General features: G+C 42.2%; 1 protein-coding gene across 1 annotated transcript in view; it reads right to left on the reverse strand.

Annotated features, from left to right (window-relative positions):
- frem2b (FRAS1 related extracellular matrix 2b) overlaps positions 1 to 18,342 on the reverse strand; it is a 68,014-nt gene that overhangs the window by 16,768 nt on the left and 32,904 nt on the right. The window contains exons 4-7 of the mRNA XM_080772484.1: positions 15,889 to 16,119; positions 10,407 to 10,532; positions 9,883 to 10,134; positions 772 to 921 (exon numbers count right to left, since the gene is read on the reverse strand). Of these exons, the coding sequence (XP_080628610.1) occupies positions 772 to 921; positions 9,883 to 10,134; positions 10,407 to 10,532; positions 15,889 to 16,119 (759 nt within the window). The remainder of the gene's footprint in view (positions 1 to 771; positions 922 to 9,882; positions 10,135 to 10,406; positions 10,533 to 15,888; positions 16,120 to 18,342) is intronic.

Below are 18,342 nucleotides of genomic sequence, written 5' to 3' on the forward strand. Positions count from 1 at the left end.
TAATTAGGATACAGGCCAAACGGAAGCATGTAAGCTATGACAAATGGTGCGGACCGCCTGTGGTCAGGGAATATTAAAGAAGCTGTAGGGAAGATGTCAGGAGTTCGGCTTCAGACCTATATAGTCCAAATGTTGAGCCTGCATGTGGGACAATCAGTATGCATACCTATGGTTCTGCCTTCACTCAAACCACCTTCATCCCTAGAGCTCATAACATTGTATTTCCAATACTTCCACCCCCTACCCCTCAAAGAATGTTTACATTCCCCAGGTCATGTAACCATCCAACAAATCCAGCATTAACAACTCCTTGGGCTCTTGAGCTCGCAAAACAACGTGGGACAGAGTGACGATTTAAGTCTATTGTTCTCCGTGGTTTAAATTTTTTGTAAGCTCTGACTACAGAAGCTGTCAGAAAAAGAAGGGGGTTGTACAGAGTAGAGCTCGACCGATGCCATCGTTTTGGGTCTGATGCTTGTCCTAGACCCTAGACCACTGAAAATGTGCAAAATCTTTCAATCAATTTGAAAAGCGTACTAGATAAACACAAATAACTAAGATTTGCAACGTGACATATTGCATTGTTGTGACCTTGTAGATAAACTATTTGGGGAAATTGTAATGTTTCACCTATAATGGCATGCCCAAAATATGGACCCTAGTTTGAAAGGTTTTATTGGGACACCTCAGCTTCATAATTGTTGATACAGATCAAAAAGGTCACATAACGGCCGATATATCGGTCAGGCTCTATAGTACAGAGACACCTACCCTCGGCAGAGACGGGATCTGTCTTCCTGGAGCGCACGGTGACAGTCCCTGCTTTGGAAAGATCCGTCCCCGTCCTCCAGACCTGCACCTCCACAAAGCCATCACTTTCATCCACATGGTAGTCTGTGTTACCAAAGTAGAAGACAGGAGCTGGGGAAGGGAGAGGATGACAGGTGGGTGGGGGGCACACAGGAAGATGTGATGCATAATCATCAGTGCAGCAGTCTGTTTCACGACGTGATGCCAGGATGCCTGATATAATCACTGAACTGAATTTGTAACAGCTAGCATTTTCCTAGCGATTACCCTTGATTACAGGACTAAATGAGCAAGCAGTCAACACTGTAATTCCGGCACTTAAATAAGGCTTTCAAACGTCCCGGCATGAATCATTCAGGAGGGCGGTCGGTTACATCCGTATTAAACCACCAAAAAGGGACCTGAAGGCAGAGTTGTGTTCTACTGGGGGAGCCTGGTGTAGTTGGTCTGAGAGGCAGACAGGAGGCCTGACAGGAGGGCTGGGGGATGTGGAGCTTGATGTGCCAGTCTGGGCCTGCCTGACTGCAATTAGTGCTACTATGAGCTGAGATTCCAATGCAGCCAAACTCCCCCACTGTTATTCTCTTTTACCTCCAATATATCTGTTTCGTCTCAACAATGTACAGTAGGTCATGCTGGCTGTGAAAGCTCTTTCTTGGCCCTCAGTATATGCTCCCATTATAGTCAGCAAATACAGTAACACAGCAGTATTGAAAATGAAGACTGCTAGCTTGATTCCAGCAATTTGGACCAATAGGGCAAAAGGGAGATATCTTACAGTGCACAGCCTATGTTTTGGCCATGAATTAGTGACACAGGGAATTAAAAAAACTATCATATCATTGTATCGTTGTTGTGAATTCCAGGGTACTAACAGGCACTACAGATTTGCAAGTATAGGAATGTGCCTTTAGAGAGATACTTTGGACCGTATACAGAATAAATTAATGAAGTGATTGGCAAAGGCTGTAGGCAGAGATGTGGTTTCCATGACAATGGAACAGTGGTGTGTTTTTATAATTATTCTCTCACACAGGACAGCACGCATGTGTGTGTATATACACTCGCGTGTGGTGACCGAATGAAATAACTGCTCTATAGTTATGTTTATGTGCTAATTAGATAAAAATTCTAATGGCCAATGGTCATTACCACCTCAAGACAATATCCACACATAAGACTTCACCTCAGGATGCCGCATTATCACATGAAAAAGGCTATTTGAACTGAATTCTATATTCTTGTTGCCCCCAGCCCCTCCTCCTGGGTATCAGCTATGCTTTATTGGATGGTTGCTGGACGGTATACAATTATTTAAAAACAATTCTTGGACGGTATACTACGTATAATAAAACATTAGCAAGGACAACAGGCAGAGCTGCATGATACATTTAATGTGAATGTAAATGTTGCAAAACTTGCATAGCAACCACCTAAGTCACCTTGTTCGTGAAACCACTTTCTAGTAGAAAATATTCTTGTAATGAATTTGTTATTAAAGGTATATTTTATCAAAGCATTAATATACTCCAGACATTACCATTTTCAAAAGTCTCAGTTTCTGCCTTTCCATACTAAATTGCAGTTGCGGAATTTTCAAACAAAAACAGTGTTTCAGGGGTTCAAAAACATTGGAGTATGGAGTATGAACACTAGGGGCCCTAATGTATGCCATGCCTACCCGCGTATAGTGGGTTTAGAACCTTCCGCTATCCGTAAACGGTATCTTGTGGCCACGCAACCCACAAACTATACATTTTGCCGACTCCTATATTTGCCAGTGGGGTATGGCCGTAAACGTGTTGTAAGGCAACATTGCACTGGTATGGCCTGGGGATAATGGATAACGCATAATGGATTGCGCAGTCCTCTCTTAAAGCTAATAGCACGGCATTGGTTTCATTATTGTAACAGGTAGCGGAGGTGTTTTAAGGTTTTAGGCCGGGGTACAAGATAGCAATTGTTACGGGGGAACACCTCTTACGCAATGCTAAACCCCCAAATTACAGATTTAGTGCCTCTGACGCAAGATAGGGCCCTAGGAGTATCTCTGCTGTTTTTCAGAAAATGAAGAAAACCGTATATTTTGAAAACAAAACCTGCCTCATCACAGTTGGTGTTGTGACTTTATATATTGTCAATATACTTCCATGAGAGGTGGTGGAGTTAGTTGCTTCAGCAGACAGTTTGAGGATCCAATGGAGTTAAGAGGTTTTGTCCGAAGCGCTTTTTACACACACATAAAGGGTGTATAATAGCACTGATTTATGCAAAAAAAACAAAAACCTCAAACATGGAATTAGGTGGTTTCCTCCTGACAGCAACTATATGCATTTTAAAAGGAAGACATTTTAGTGTGTAATGGATGTGCTGTAGATAATAACAAAACAGGGATTGTGTGGCTAAGCAATGTAAATGCATTCAACAAATCCAAATCTACTTTAACTCCAGGGACGATACATTATCTGCCCACAGAAGATGAGAGTGAAATATAAGCGATTGAAAAATAAATAAATACATTTTTGTAAAAAGAGGGTGGCCAACAGTGCTGACATATGATTACTTACTGACATCTCAAAACAAAAGACTTGCTCAGTCTGAAATATGACAGCATCCCTTTCAGTAATCCGAGTCACTAATGATATTGGACTCAAAGGCATATGTTGATGGACTCTACAATGAAACAAGCATTTCTATATTTGCAAGAGGAGACATGCTCTAAGGGAAAACAATCTTTTCAGGCAAAGCCTTGGGATTTGCGGCTCTGAAAGTAGCGATCAGTGCCTGGTGTGAAATAATATTACCCCCCAAGTGCAGGCAAAGGGCAAACTCTCTTATGTTTTAATCTGCACTGAGAACAAGCCAAAGACAAAGAATACTGCATCAAGAGGCATGCAGCTGCCAGCATTTGTCCCCACAGACAAGCCAAACAAAGCTGGTTTTGACTGCCTTCACTGGATCTCCGTGCAGTAATCAGATCTGCTAGCCTCAGGTTGGCAGCCAAGAGCTCAGGCCTTGTTGCATTGGCCCAGTAATCAGATAAGGCTTGTGCAGCACACAAACAGTGGCCTTCAAAGAGCCACGGCCCATTAAGTGAAAGGTAAACCACTGGCTCTTGAGTTGTTCCAGCACAGCCAAGACCTCTGCAAACGCAGTCTTTCTAGGGTTACCAGGAAAGGTGGTTGATGCAAGCAGATTAACTACATTCAGACCTGGTGATTATGTTAACTTTCTATATCCAGAACAAACTAGGTACCAATCATAATGATTAAAGGTACAAGCCATATAAATGGGCAATAAACATTCTTTATATACATATACCATTCATGCATTTGCACTTTTTGCAGTACTGTAGGTTGTAAAATATTCCATAATAGCGAAGATGGGGGGATCACTGTCTTTATACAGTTGCAGATGTGTGAATATAAAGCACAGCGTTACAGACTACAGGGAGACAGAGGCATCCCTGAGGGGACTGTTACACTCTGACTGGCTGCTTGATCACACTTGAACTTTGCATGCCGTTCCCACTGCAGCGCTAAGTGATTTCTAATGGGGAGATTCAACAGAGACCCAGGCAGTAGCTGCTCTGTCCAGTGTATGGTAAACAAATCTTACCTCTGCAGCAGAAGTGCACTGTGACGACTACGTATGGAACAGAGAATTGTCTCTGAGGAAACCTTTAACAGGTCCGGGCCTATTTAATCCATTAATAAAATGTGCCCATCGTCAGCAAGCGCCTCTAGGCTGTAGAGCGATGCGATCAGTTTTCATAGCACTAATTTGACGGGCACATGACCATGCACTTGAACTTGAGGGTGATTTACGTCATGGTGTTAATCAGAGAGAGTTTAATTAATAAATTAGATTCAGAAATAAATGACTTGATAACATGGATACAAATAAACAGCCCCCTGCTTAATATTTTTACACATCTGTTCTTATCAGAATGAAATGGAATCCAGGTGAGGCATAATGACAGGGTTTGTGGGCGCCTCCTCGCTGCAGCCTCATCCAGAGTACATAGACTGGACCTGCCCCACGTTTAAAACCCACTAATAATCATACCTTTAGAACCAGAGCCAAATTTACAGGCAACTGACACAAGACCATAAATACATGAGTCTAATCCTGCTGTACAAGCATTCTCATGTTTTACAGCCAGAGCCACCAAAACCTCCTCCGGATGCCCAGGCAATTCGGTCTATATTAAACAGCAATTACCTCTGCATGAAAGGACAAGTTTTTCTTGTACTCATCGCTTTCAAGGCGAATAGTATACTGTAAATATAAGGATGTGGACATTTTTCTGTAGCTTCTCCACCCATGGGAAAACAGCAGGCATTCTGCGGACAGCTGTCTGTACATGGAGTGGAGAAAGGTGTTAAAAGGTGCGAAATTATGTTTTACTGTCTGTCTGTCTGTCTGTCTGTCTGTCTGTCTGTCTGTCTGTCTGTCTGTCTGTCTGTCTGTCTGTCTGTCTGTCTGTCTGTCTGTCTGTCTGTCTGTCTGTCTGTCTGTCTGTCTGTCTGTCTGTCTGTCTGTCTGTCTGTCTGTCTGTCTGTCTGTCTGTCTGTCTGTCTGTCTGTCTGTCTGTCTGTCTGTCTGTCTGTCTGTCTGTCTGTCTGTCTGTCTGTCTGTCTGTCTGTCTGTCTGTCTGTCTGTCTGTCTGTCTGTCTGTCTGTCTGTCTGTCTGTCTGTCTGTCTGTCTGTCTGTCTGTCTGTCTGTCTGTCTGTCTGTCTGTCTGTCTGTCTGTCTGTCTGTCTGTCTGTCTGTCTGTCTGTCTGTCTGTCTGTCTGTCTGTCTGTCTGTCTGTCTGTCTGTCTGTCTGTCTGTCTGTCTGTCTGTCTGTCTGTCTGTCTGTCTGTCTGTCTGTCTGTCTGTCTGTCTGTCTGTCTGTCTGTCTGTCTGTCTGTCTGTCTGTCTGTCTGTCTGTCTGTCTGTCTGTCTGTCTGTCTGTCTGTCTGTCTGTCTGTCTGTCTGTCTGTCTGTCTGTCTGTCTGTCTGTCTGTCTGTCTGTCTGTCTGTCTGTCTGTCTGTCTGTCTGTCTGTCTGTCTGTCTGTCTGTCTGTCTGTCTGTCTGTCTGTCTGTCTGTCTGTCTGTCTGTCTGTCTGTCTGTCTGTCTGTCTGTCTGTCTGTCTGTCTGTCTGTCTGTCTGTCTGTCTGTCTGTCTGTCTGTCTGTCTGTCTGTCTGTCTGTCTGTCTGTCTGTCTGTCTGTCTGTCTGTCTGTCTGTCTGTCTGTCTGTCTGTCTGTCTGTCTGTCTGTCTGTCTGTCTGTCTGTCTGTCTGTCTGTCTGTCTGTCTGTCTGTCTGTCTGTCTGTCTGTCTGTCTGTCTGTCTGTCTGTCTGTCTGTCTGTCTGTCTGTCTGTCTGTCTGTCTGTCTGTCTGTCTGTCTGTCTGTCTGTCTGTCTGTCTGTCTGTCTGTCTGTCTGTCTGTCTGTCTGTCTGTCTGTCTGTCTGTCTGTCTGTCTGTCTGTCTGTCTGTCTGTCTGTCTGTCTGTCTGTCTGTCTGTCTGTCTGTCTGTCTGTCTGTCTGTCTGTCTGTCTGTCTGTCTGTCTGTCTGTCTGTCTGTCTGTCTGTCTGTCTGTCTGTCTGTCTGTCTGTCTGTCTGTCTGTCTGTCTGTCTGTCTGTCTGTCTGTCTGTCTGTCTGTCTGTCTGTCTGTCTGTCTGTCTGTCTGTCTGTCTGTCTGTCTGTCTGTCTGTCTGTCTGTCTGTCTGTCTGTCTGTCTGTCTGTCTGTCTGTCTGTCTGTCTGTCTGTCTGTCTGTCTGTCTGTCTGTCTGTTTGTTTGTTTGTTGGCACCTTCCGACCAATCAACATCAAACTTGACGTGTGTCCCATATCACCCGGGGGTGTGCAGAGCCAAGTCTTGGCAATTCAATCGGGAACTTAAAAACCACAAATATCTGTATCTGTCACAGAATCTGTGTGTTTCGGGGGTGACAAATAGGAAGGAAAGCGGCGGCACAAATCAAAACATGTTGTGTGGAGTTGACAACGGGTCTTCTCCAAAGGACACTATACCCTCAGAGATATTTACTATTTACTACACTGGCAGCTGCACTAAGACCATTCCATTATCACCTGCATTGGTGAGATTTGGATATCATCCCTGGCACCATCCGTTTTCACTCAATTCTTCACGTTCCATTTATTCTTTGGATGCTGGCATCCTAAACACCTACAACACCTGATCAAAACTAAACTTGGGAGGCGCCATCATACAATCTTGTACCTCACACCGCGTGTCTGTGTCTGTGTGTTTGCTGAGACAGTCGATCTGGTTTCAGGTACTTGCGCCGTTCTAACAAGAATCAGCACAGTTGTCAGGCGCTAGCTTCAGGCAATGCTTCCCCATCCGCGTGCTCGAATTCCTGACACAAGACTGAATCAGGATGTGAAAATAAGATAACAATACAAAAAGGTACGTGCAAGCAAGTTTCCACAATAGAGGGCCGTATTCTCCTCCCAAAATGTTCATTCTATATAAAGTCACCCTTGTGTGCCTTGTGCACTCCGACAACTGATAGGCATAAGAAGATTTTCATTTCCCTCGGCCAGCCTAAGGAAGCCTGAGGCAAAGGCAGCATGACTGCAACATAAGACAGGAATAAACCTGACTACAGACTGTTAGCATTGTCTCTCAGCCTAAGTAATAATGGCGTGTTGTTTTTTGTGTGGTGATAAATTGTGTGAACAATAATGTCTTCATACAGTAGGTTTGGCGAAGCCATGCCAGGAGTTCACACAGTGGAGATAACATTAATGTATGTATGTAGAATCAATAGATTTTTCAAATTGCAAAAAGGTGCATTAATTGGATTAGTCAGACATTTCATTGTTTAACAGCTGAGATAAGCAAACTGCCTGTCACTCTATAGAGTGGAGCCCATTATAAGTATAAAACTGTTTGCCTTCAGTCTCAGCAACTGTGTCCCCACGATAAAACGGTGTATGATTATCTACACTGCTTTGCAATAACAATGAAATTGGTCTAGACATTTTAAAGACTCCTGCATTCTATACACACTGTGTAAACTATTGACCTAGCTTTTCCCTTTGTTCTGAGATCACTTCCACTGCAATCTTGTCATTTGTTTATCTTGTGTTATCTTAATGTGTTTCCAAATATCTATGGGCTGTCATTTTCCAAGACTCCCAAATATCCTTGACCCTCAACTTAAACATCGAAGTGTGTGACTGAGTGGGGAAGTTATATAAAAATCAAGATCAGATCAATAGACCAACCAGACAAACACTGATAACACTTGGCACTTGGGACATAAAACAGCGGCATTCTGCCTACAGAACTGTGCAGTGGGGTGCTGGGGGGGTCCCATTAAAAACCTGTTTGTCTCAGCAGCTGTCTTGGCCGTCTGGAGTCAATGCCCAGGAGTAGTGAGGGTCAAAGGGTCCTAAGCACAGTCTCACGTTACACAGTACAGAGTACACTGCTACAGTAAGTAAATATTCCAAACACGTAACCTCCCTCCTGAAGCAGGTCAAACAAATCCACTTGAAGTTTGTCTGCCTAGAGTCCGAGGGGAGAAGAGAGGGAAAAGAACCTGCTACCACACAGTCTGAGTAGTTTGTGGATTCTACAATATAACATCTATGAATATTATTGACACAGAAACTAAAGAAAATTGAATTGTACGTTAATAACTATTATTTAATGACTACGTTTGAATTCAATGCAGTATGGACATTGTTACTCCATAAGTCAGTTTGACTGCACAGTTTTAATTATCCTTTAGCATACATCAATAAATATTAGCTGCTCACCAAACCAAGTTTTCGTTATGAATGTGTGAACTTATTCCAGCAGTAATGAACTGCAATGTAGCATACAGTATGTAACAGAGGTGTCTCCTTAACCAGAGAGACCACGAATCTGAACTGCAGATCTGAAATGAATCAATGCACAGCTAATTGACTTTACTACTCTGTTTGAAAAATGCCTCTTATGCTTTATGACCTTGCTAAAACATTATTTATTAAATGGTGGATTAAAAATCGCACCGGCTTAATTATCTCGCTTCACACAAGAGTTGTGATCCAAGGAAAAAGGAGGTTGAGCAATTATGCCACATCTTTCAGCTGCACTGTTGCCTGCCCACAATCAGTGGGTGTGCTTTCACAGATAGCAGGGCGATAAGGAACGGCGGTGAGGTGCTGGGCAACAAAGAGGCGTCAGGGAGATATGAAGACTATCGGGCCTCCGGTCTCAGCCTGCAGATAGGAGATAAGCGTTTCCCTTCCAGCAAAGAGTGCGGACATACCCACTCAACCTCGCTCTCTATCATTCACGCTCTCTATCATTCACGCACGCACGCACGCACAAATAAAAGCATGCATACTGCACAATTGCACTTAACTCTACATTTACTTTCACAGTATAACTTTGGAAATTAATTTGAGCTTAAAATTAGTTTTAAATTTGTATTAACCACTTGAACTTGAACTGTGTATAAGTGATATATTTTTGTAAAGAAAGAAAGAAAAAGTTTATTTTCTTTTTTTAAATCTTTTCTAAAACGTTAATGCTCTGTATTCTGATAGTAATCATTGCTATAGAGCAGGGGTTTTCAACCTGTGGGTCGTGACCCCTTGGGTGGTCATCAAAATATTTCGGGGGTTGACATGTTCTTTTTTAAATGTTTTTTGAAACTGAATGGCTGGAAAATGGAAATTAAGAGTTTACATAGGCCGATGTACATGCATAGGCCTATGTACAGTACATTTTTACTGTTGGTACTCACAGTACATACAGTACATGATACACAGCTCATTATAGTTATTTATGCCTGGTCAGGTCAGTCCTGTGGTACAGTATATTTATAGGCTGTATAGGTCATGTCTTTATACTGTATTTTAAATGATATGGTAATCCCATTTTTGCTAGTGTTACTACTTATTCTGTACTTCTTCTCATTACCTGAATCTTTGTTTCATCCGATTCCTTACTGTGGTGTTGCCATGACAACTGAATTTTCCTCAGGATCAATAAAGGTCTATCTATTAAATATTTCACCTTGTAGCTATGCTGGGTGAAAGGCCATCTTACCATCATCCATGTCAGGCACAATTATGACTTTAGCAGCGGGAAACTCCTGACCCAAGCGACCACCCATTGGCATGCTGAGAGAGACGTTGAAGCTCTCCTCCTCTTCATACAATGAGTCGTCGATGATCACAATGCGGCAGGGTTTCTCCACCTCGCCCTTGTCAAAGCGCAGGATGCTGTGGTGATCGTCAGGCCTGGAGATGTAATCAGAGTAGGACAGCACCGTGGTGGGGATGGTGCCTGTGGCTGACACTGGAGTGACACAAAGCATGGATACAGAGTCAGTTAGAGCCTGACTTAGCCTGGCATGGCCAGACTAATATCTCTGTGTGGAACCTGCCTTTTCAAGGGGCAAATTAAATTCATTGCGGCTAGCTGTTAGCATAAATCCCAGTTCTAATTGTTCACTTTAAGAGTCGGAGTTTGGTACATGGTACTGTGTACACTGTAAGTTGAAACGGGCTAAGCATTTCTTTAATGACAATAATAAAGCCAAACTATTCCATGAAGTGTCCCTAGTGTACCTTGTTGGGTTGAGCAGAGGACCATGAGCTCCTGGCTAACATCTCCACTCCGGCGTACAGGGATCAGAAGTTCACCGATATCCTCCTCTATGTTGTAGACAGCCGAGGGGATGAACACTGTTGATTCTATATAGGATCAAAAGAAAAAGAAGCAAATCAAATGATCACTCTTACATTATTCATATACACTAACACGCTTAGGATACAGAAAGGTCTTGAATATTTCTTTTTGATTTTCATATGGGGATTAGGTCAAGGCGAGTGTGTGATCAGAGATCTGTGGAAGATCTGTTGACCATTTGGAGATCGAAGACCAGAAGAGAACCCAGAAAAAGCAACTGTATAGGCGCCATGATGATATCAGACCTCGGCTTAGATCACAGAGAACGATCTCACTGGCTGGCTAGCTGACACACTGGCATGAATATGAATTCTCTGTAAAGGTCACCTGGATGGGTTTCCATTGTCCCTCGCTTAAATTAATACTCAGCATCACTGCTTTGAGTGACATGCAGCCTAACACAGATAGACAGCTGGGACATATAGTACTTTAATGCTATCTAGGAATGGAGAAGAGAGGATTAATGAAACAGGCATACTCTAGGGCGGCTATGGGCCTTACACGCTATATTGCTTCATAGAGGTCGACTGATATTTGCCCGCATCTTTGCATGCAAAGATGAATCATAAAGGTTGGCCTGGATAAGCCAGGCATGTGCCGTGATTCCTTCCGCAAGCAAAGACTTGTTCTACTGGTGTTTTTTACTGGTCTATTTTACTGGTGGCCCCTATATCTTCCCCCCTCTAATTTCCTTAGTGGTACCACACTACTCAAGTACTGTACTGAAGTACTGTACAATTAAGAAGTACCTTATGTCTCTCAGATTACGTCAGGTCCAGTTCCTCTTTGTCCTAAATGATGTATACTCAGTATTTATCCATTCAATTGTACACTAAATAGTAATGAAAAAATAATGACCGACCTTTGCCTGTTACAGGCCAGATGTTGGAAGAATGTCAATGCCCCTACGATCGGCTTTTGGCTGAGGAACTTAACAACCAGTTTGGCACATGAGAAACTAACATTATGTAATTAGGAAGAAACCTGTGGTATTCTATAAGATATGGGAGAAGTTCTTGGACTTCATTAAGCGAGGTGATATTGAAGAGGCTTTGGATGTATAGTGGTTAACTGAGTAGTCAGCTGTGGGGTGGGGGTAGGGAACTGTGAAGGACATTGTGTATTTGTTTGTTTAACTGTATGTAATGTGTTTTATTTTTCGTTTTGTCATTATTTATTTATTTTTGTTCTGTATTTATTATTGTCAAAACATTTTGTGATAAGATTTTGTTTGTATTTGTGCTGCCATGGGGATGTGGGGGGTAAAAAATATATGTCAATTGTTTTGAATATACTTCTTTGTACTGTAAAGAAAATGAATAAACATATGTTAAAAAAATAAGTACCTTATGTATTACAACAAGTTATAATACAGTGCTTAAGTGGTTAATCAGACTAATCGATTTAGTAGATTATAAGAAATGTTGATTAGTTGATATACAGTAAAAGTTAAAAAAAAAGGTTTTTTGATTATTCTGTTAACCTACTACAGTACATGAGCAAGATCTAATTGATTATTGGTTCTAAATATCTGTTTCTAAACGTTCGATACATTACAATACATGATCTTCTTCTCATAATGTGCAACTTCTCAGTTACGAATCAAGTGTCTTGCTCAAAGGCACTTTGATCGAAGTGAGAAATTACCTATATTTAAAAGCAATCCGTCCACTTCCTAACGCCAGGGCTCCACTGGGCGTGTCTGCGTCGCGTCAGCGTCACAGAATGTTCCCTTTTTAATCAATGAAGGGTGGCTCCACTGCCCGCGTTGCGCGTGTGTGCCGCGTGCGTGCGTCACCATTAAAATTGAACCGTTTTTTGACGCACGCGACGGAGACGCAACGCGCCCAAACGTGCCCAGTGGAGCCCTGGCGTAAGCCACCACCACCAGTAAATTCCCCAGTGTATATTTGTCCATTGGTAGATAGCTTACAAATAACCAATTGGACAGGGTCCATTTGAATTGGAGAATTTAAATTGTAATCTCTCTGATAGCTGTAATCTCAACTGGAGCTGAACTATTTCACAGGGACAATCCCTGATACATTCAAGTTCTCTGCTCACCGTGAAAACATTCCGACAAACGTTTACATTTGTATAAGCCTCTGGAACATGGGTTCATTCCATTCGGAGAGTTCAAATGACTTTGCAGTATGTTATGAATCATAAACAGCATATGGTAATTGAAAATGTTTGTTTATCAACAGAAGAAGAAAGAAAAGCAGGGTCTATTAAAGGCACTGGCACAAGGAAAATATTTCACAACTTTTGGAGAGATACAGGTAGCTGTCAGTTTAAAGTTTAATTATTCTCCAGAGACTGCTACTTTGTATGAAAAACATAACATGTTAATCATCACAACAAAGCAGCAATATAGTCATTTATATAATTCTCTGCCATATCTGTTGTTTATTAGAAGTTACTTATTTTGCAAACACTGCTTATCTCCACTGGTAAAACCATATTGCAGTATACAGCATCTGGGGGTCCATTTCAAACATAAAAGAGACAAAAATATAACTAGGATTCAGGTTAGTTTATGGTATTATGTTTGGGACTGCATGATGTCCTCTTTAAGCACCATGGACAGCTCAACACAGTAATAATCCAAATAATTCCCTCAATTATTAATGAATATAAATTGAATAAACTGAATCAATAATATTTTTGTTTTAGAATGAGAAGAAACCTTGTCCTTCTCAGCAATTACTAGTCGTTGATCTTCACTAGCTCTAGGAGAGTATTGTACTCATCCCTGCCTCCAGAATGTACCTCCGAGCAAACTTTGATAATGTTACTGTAACTCTAGCCTTTTTTGTCAGGTGAAACCTGACATACAACAGGCCCGTTTTTATTAGCGACCTAGTCATGATTGACTGCCCCCTAAGCCAATGGTATACTCTGAAATGCTGCCTAAGCCAATGGGAGTCTGCACCACTCGTGTAGCCCATCACATACTGTAGTAGCGACCTAGTCATGATTGGCTGCCTCCTAAGCCCTGCCTTGTAGCAGATGGTTTCTCTGCTGTTCTAGCAACTACATAATTATAACCTTGATGACATGTGTGCTTCAACTCCAGTACAGTGTCCTATCTAGGCGAACACCAAGGCACTTTGGGGTTTGCTGGAACTCTGTACTGTCACAGTCTGTGACTTGTGTTATGTTATTTGTGTACCCTGTTTCATGGTTTTAGTTAGTTAGTGTTTTACCTTGTTACTGTGATGTTGTACACTGTATTTTTCCTCGTTCTTAGTTGCAGTTTTGCCTTGCACTGTGAACCTTTATTCTGTAGTCATGTTTTGTGCCTTCCTGTCTGCCCCTGTAGTTCTGTTCCTGTCTTGTCTCACTAGTCCTGTGATTGCCCATGTTTCCACCTGTGTCCCCTTAGTTCCCCAGCCTATCCCAGTGTTGATTGTCAGTGGTGTTCACCTGTGTCTAGTTATCCCATGTCTATAAGTTTGCCCTTGTGTGTTCAGTTCCTTGTTCGTTCGTAAAATGTTGTCAGTGGTTTTTTGTTCCTCGTGATTTTTCCTTGTTCCTAGTATTTTTGCCTTGCTCCTAGCTTTTCCTCGTGTTCCAGTGTTTTGTTTGTTCCTGATTTTGGTTAATAAAACCCCCTTGTATTCAACCTGCCTGTCCTCTGCCTTTGTCTGCACTTGGGTCCTACACCTGCCTGTCCTGAATCGTGACATGTACTCCATCTGCAAAGGTAAGTAGCCAAGATGTCCTGGTTGAGATCCTCTTCCATCGCCTTCCATGTTGGTTGATGCAGCATAATGGTCAACCAACATCGTCAAGAAGTTTGATGTCTGCCATTATGATCCATAATGTCATCATAAGTCCACCCCTGTATCCTAACTGTCAGCCCTAGCTGAGCTAGAATTAACCTGTTTGTATTAGCTGACACCTTTAGCGAAATAGTGAAAGAAGTGACCACCTCCCATTTTGCTGTGAATGTTGACAAGTCAATTGTTTATTGATTCGAACTGCAATTAAACCTGGCTGTTATCTTTGAAGCCTGTCCAGTGTGTCATCTTTGAAAGAAGTAACCACAAATTGCCACACGCCATTGACGCCAACATAGAATTTTGTATTAAGTGGCTGAGCTATTCAATTCTTGTATCAACCGCCAGCCGGTGGCTCTCTGGGCTGGCGGGCCCGTTTAATTTGAAACAGGTGAAACAAAGGTAGTAACCAATAGCCAGTGGTGGACAGTGACAAAGTAAAGTTTACAAATTTTGAATACTTTTCAAAGACAAATATTGTACTTTTGACTCACTACATGTTTAGGAAGGAATATGTACATTATTAATTAACCACAACTAGCCCAAAACTCAGTATTTTTAAAGTAGCCTACTCCAGTACTTTAACTGAAGAACAAATTTGACAGAGCAATTTTCCACCACTGTCATCAGCTGAATGCCATATGCGTGATCATGCTGACTGTTCATTAAACTGGTGGATTTAATTGAAATGATTTACTCCTGTGGTAAGGAAACATTCTTTCACTATATCTGAACATCGTCATTCGTTCTCACTGGGTTCCATATAGGTAGGCCGTAGAGTTCTGCTCTCCTTTCAGTCTTATCGTTCTATGGTGTAAATGTGGAGCACTGTGCTGCTGTATGTACCCTGGCTGGCTAAGATGGACAGAGAGGATACTGCTCTTTTATCACAACTTGCAGAATTGGGTTGTCGCCTTGTCGGTAGATAAAGAAGCTGCAGGAGGCCAGGGCATACTTATTTAGTCACTGTTTAAATAGGTTCTTAACCCATGAAGACCTGAGGCTATTTCTACAAATGCCTTCTAAACCAGTTTTTTCAAAACTGTTCAAAAATACCAGATGTACAAGCTCACAGATTAGCACAAAGAGACACACTGTGAGCTTGTATATGTGCTATTTATGAATAGCCAATGCTAAAATCTGGGAAACATTGTCATTGTCATAATTCTACCAAAGGTCTTCCAAAAGTCTTCTTCACTCTAATGAAGACCTATGGAAACGGAAATGATGAAAGCTGTTTGGTTCAAAAAATGGATGTGCTTTGGTAGCCTGGCATGGCCAGACTAATATCACTACGCAGATATTCTCTGGAATCTCTGTGTGGAATCTTCAATTCCAAGATGCGGATAAAACAACAATGCTTCTGGTGATAGACCCGCCTCATATAAGCATACTGTGTCCTGGTTGGTCCCTCACTACTTCGGAGGGAGTGAAATCCAATCACAACTGAGCAGTGCCAGACCAAATCTGCCGAGGGCATTATAGATTTGTCTGGTTTCCAGGCTAGTGCTTTGGTAGCGCTACTTTTCAAATACTACAATGGAAGCATTTAATAGCAAGTGAAAATATTACTGACCATCGCCGGGGTCCAAGATCTCCACCGTGGCAGTGTCTGGAAATTCTAGGGCCGCCATGACCGGCTCAGACAGAACGATCTGGAAAGTCTCTGACATCTCATATTCACCGTCGGACAAGATCCGGACCTTCCAGGTGGCCGTGATCTGCCCTGGGTTAAACTGAACCTGCTTCTGAGATTTCCCACGGAAGTCTTTGTCTGTCTCCGCCGTGCCGTCTTCAGTGCCAATGCCTTTTGGGAGGAGAAGGGGGGAAAAGTACTATTATCACTTGAAATCATACAGAAAAAGTAACATTGGCAGCGTACAATAATGTCTCCTAGGCTAACAGTCTCTGTTAGGCCGGCTTTTGATCAAGCCTGGCAGGGCTTCTGCCATGCAGGGATACTGAACCTCATGAAATGTTGCATAGACAGGGGGTGGGCAATAGCTGTCTATTGTCAGGTCAGTATACTGACCTGACGAAGATCTGTCAAGATCGAAACGTTGTTTATTTATTCAATAAAGTAATTCTTTACCAAAGAATGGTGTGCGGGCCCTACCTCCTTCCAATTATTGCCTTATTGGCCCTGCACCCACTGTTGAGGTGCGTGTAAATAGGTATGCTTTGCAATAGCTGTCTAATAACAGCTGGCTGTCTCATAGGGCGCCCACGGATATGACAAAATGAAGACGAAGGTTAAGAAAATAATGAATAAATGAATATTAAAATAATTAAAGATAACAGGGTCGTTTTCAAAAAGCCACCCACCTGCTTTCTTAGAACAGGGAAAGAACGATGGAGATAGTAGGCCTATTAGAGAGTAACATTTTAGTAAAATATAAGAAAATGTAATAAATAATATGAGTTTAGTTTATGAACAGGCGTTGACACTAAGGGCATGGCCACCTGCCTCTGACAGGTAAATAAAACTTTCGGGCAGGGGGAGTTTGCTTTCAGGTTGCCTGACCAGGTAAGTAGTGGTTTGAGAGGGGACGCAACCGTCTATAAACACACCACGATCTGTCTAAACAGAACATGGCTCTGTCTTCTGGACTGTGGAACTTAAAATAGGAGCACTGTTTATACCTACACTATAATATGCTGTTTTCACTGTTGGTACACTTCAAAGTGTGAACTCTTAGTCATATTCATAGCTATGTACTGTAGTTATTTGGCATACAAATTGGGGTATGACATTTTTTATGGCACAGCCCCAGAAAGTAAAACAAATAAGTGTTAAATTGAACGGTAATTCAAATTTGACCTATCTTTTTATAACGGATGATTAACTTTTCTGGAAAGTGGACATTTGGGCAAGTAGAACATGAACTGTACTTTCCCGACGGGCAAGCGCCTGTGAGACCTTAGTGTCAACCCCTGATGAATAGTCTTATCATCGTACATCATCATGATGTAAAATTGTCAATGTGAATTTAATGTTTTTGTAGGACAAAGTTTGTGGAGAGACACCAAAAGTTGGATATAGGAGGGGCTAGGCCCCTCAAAAATGGGCTTTCATATGCAAGTATAACCTGAGGGGAAAAGGCCCTGCTCATATGTATGTATGCTAAGACAAAATAAATCACCTGTCTTCAAAGAGCACAATATAACTCAAACAGCGGGGATTGGATTGCCGTGACGACCACAGCCACTCTGAGGTCAAGCCTTCAAACCAGTGCCACCTGCATGGCACATATTGACCACTGAAGCAGCAGGTCGTCAATGGAGCCCTCTGATCAGTGTTCATGCAGTCATGCAATGCTGGGCTGGAGGAGATGCCCCCAGTCTACATGTGAAGGCACTGGCCTGGGATCAGCCGTAGTCTCATCTCTGCACTATGAGGCAGATGGGTGGCATCACTGGCGTGAATCGGCAGGCTGTCATGCCTATTGATCAAAAGATTTGCGTTTCTTTCACCGCAGTAGAGAAAGCCACCAAAGAATACCCACGAAGAACTAATGAATGTTGCTGTTCTTTCTAACTTGTCAAAGGGCAAAGACAAAACATTGGGCTTTTCAGCCAGTGTGTGTGTGTGTGTGTGTGTGTGTGTGTGTGTGTGTGTGTGTGTGTGTGTGTGTGTGTGTGTGTGTGTGTGTGTGTGTGTGTGTGTGTGTGTGTGTGTGTGTGTGTGTGTGTGTGTGTGTGTGTGTGTGTGTGTGTGTGTGTGTGTGCGCGCGCGTGTATATTTTCTTAATTAAAATTCACAACTGAAATGAAAGCAATGAACGGATTGTTGTAGAAAAGGGCATAATAGTTCACAAAATAGCAAACATTAGAGCCACATTGAGAAACTCAAGCTTCTCTCTATAATACAACAGAGAGAAGCTTGAGTTTCTTATATCTACAGTACAGAGAAGTATAACACTTTATTTATAAAGAAATACATAATTTATTATTTTAATTATTATTTATTTAACATTAGGTCATTGTCAAATAAATATCCCTTTTTTCACTGTTTTGTTTATTCAAGATT

This window comes from Protomyctophum bolini, assembly GCF_963924005.1.
Source record: "Protomyctophum bolini genome assembly, chromosome: 9".
Taxonomy (NCBI): Eukaryota; Metazoa; Chordata; class Actinopteri; order Myctophiformes; family Myctophidae; genus Protomyctophum; species Protomyctophum bolini.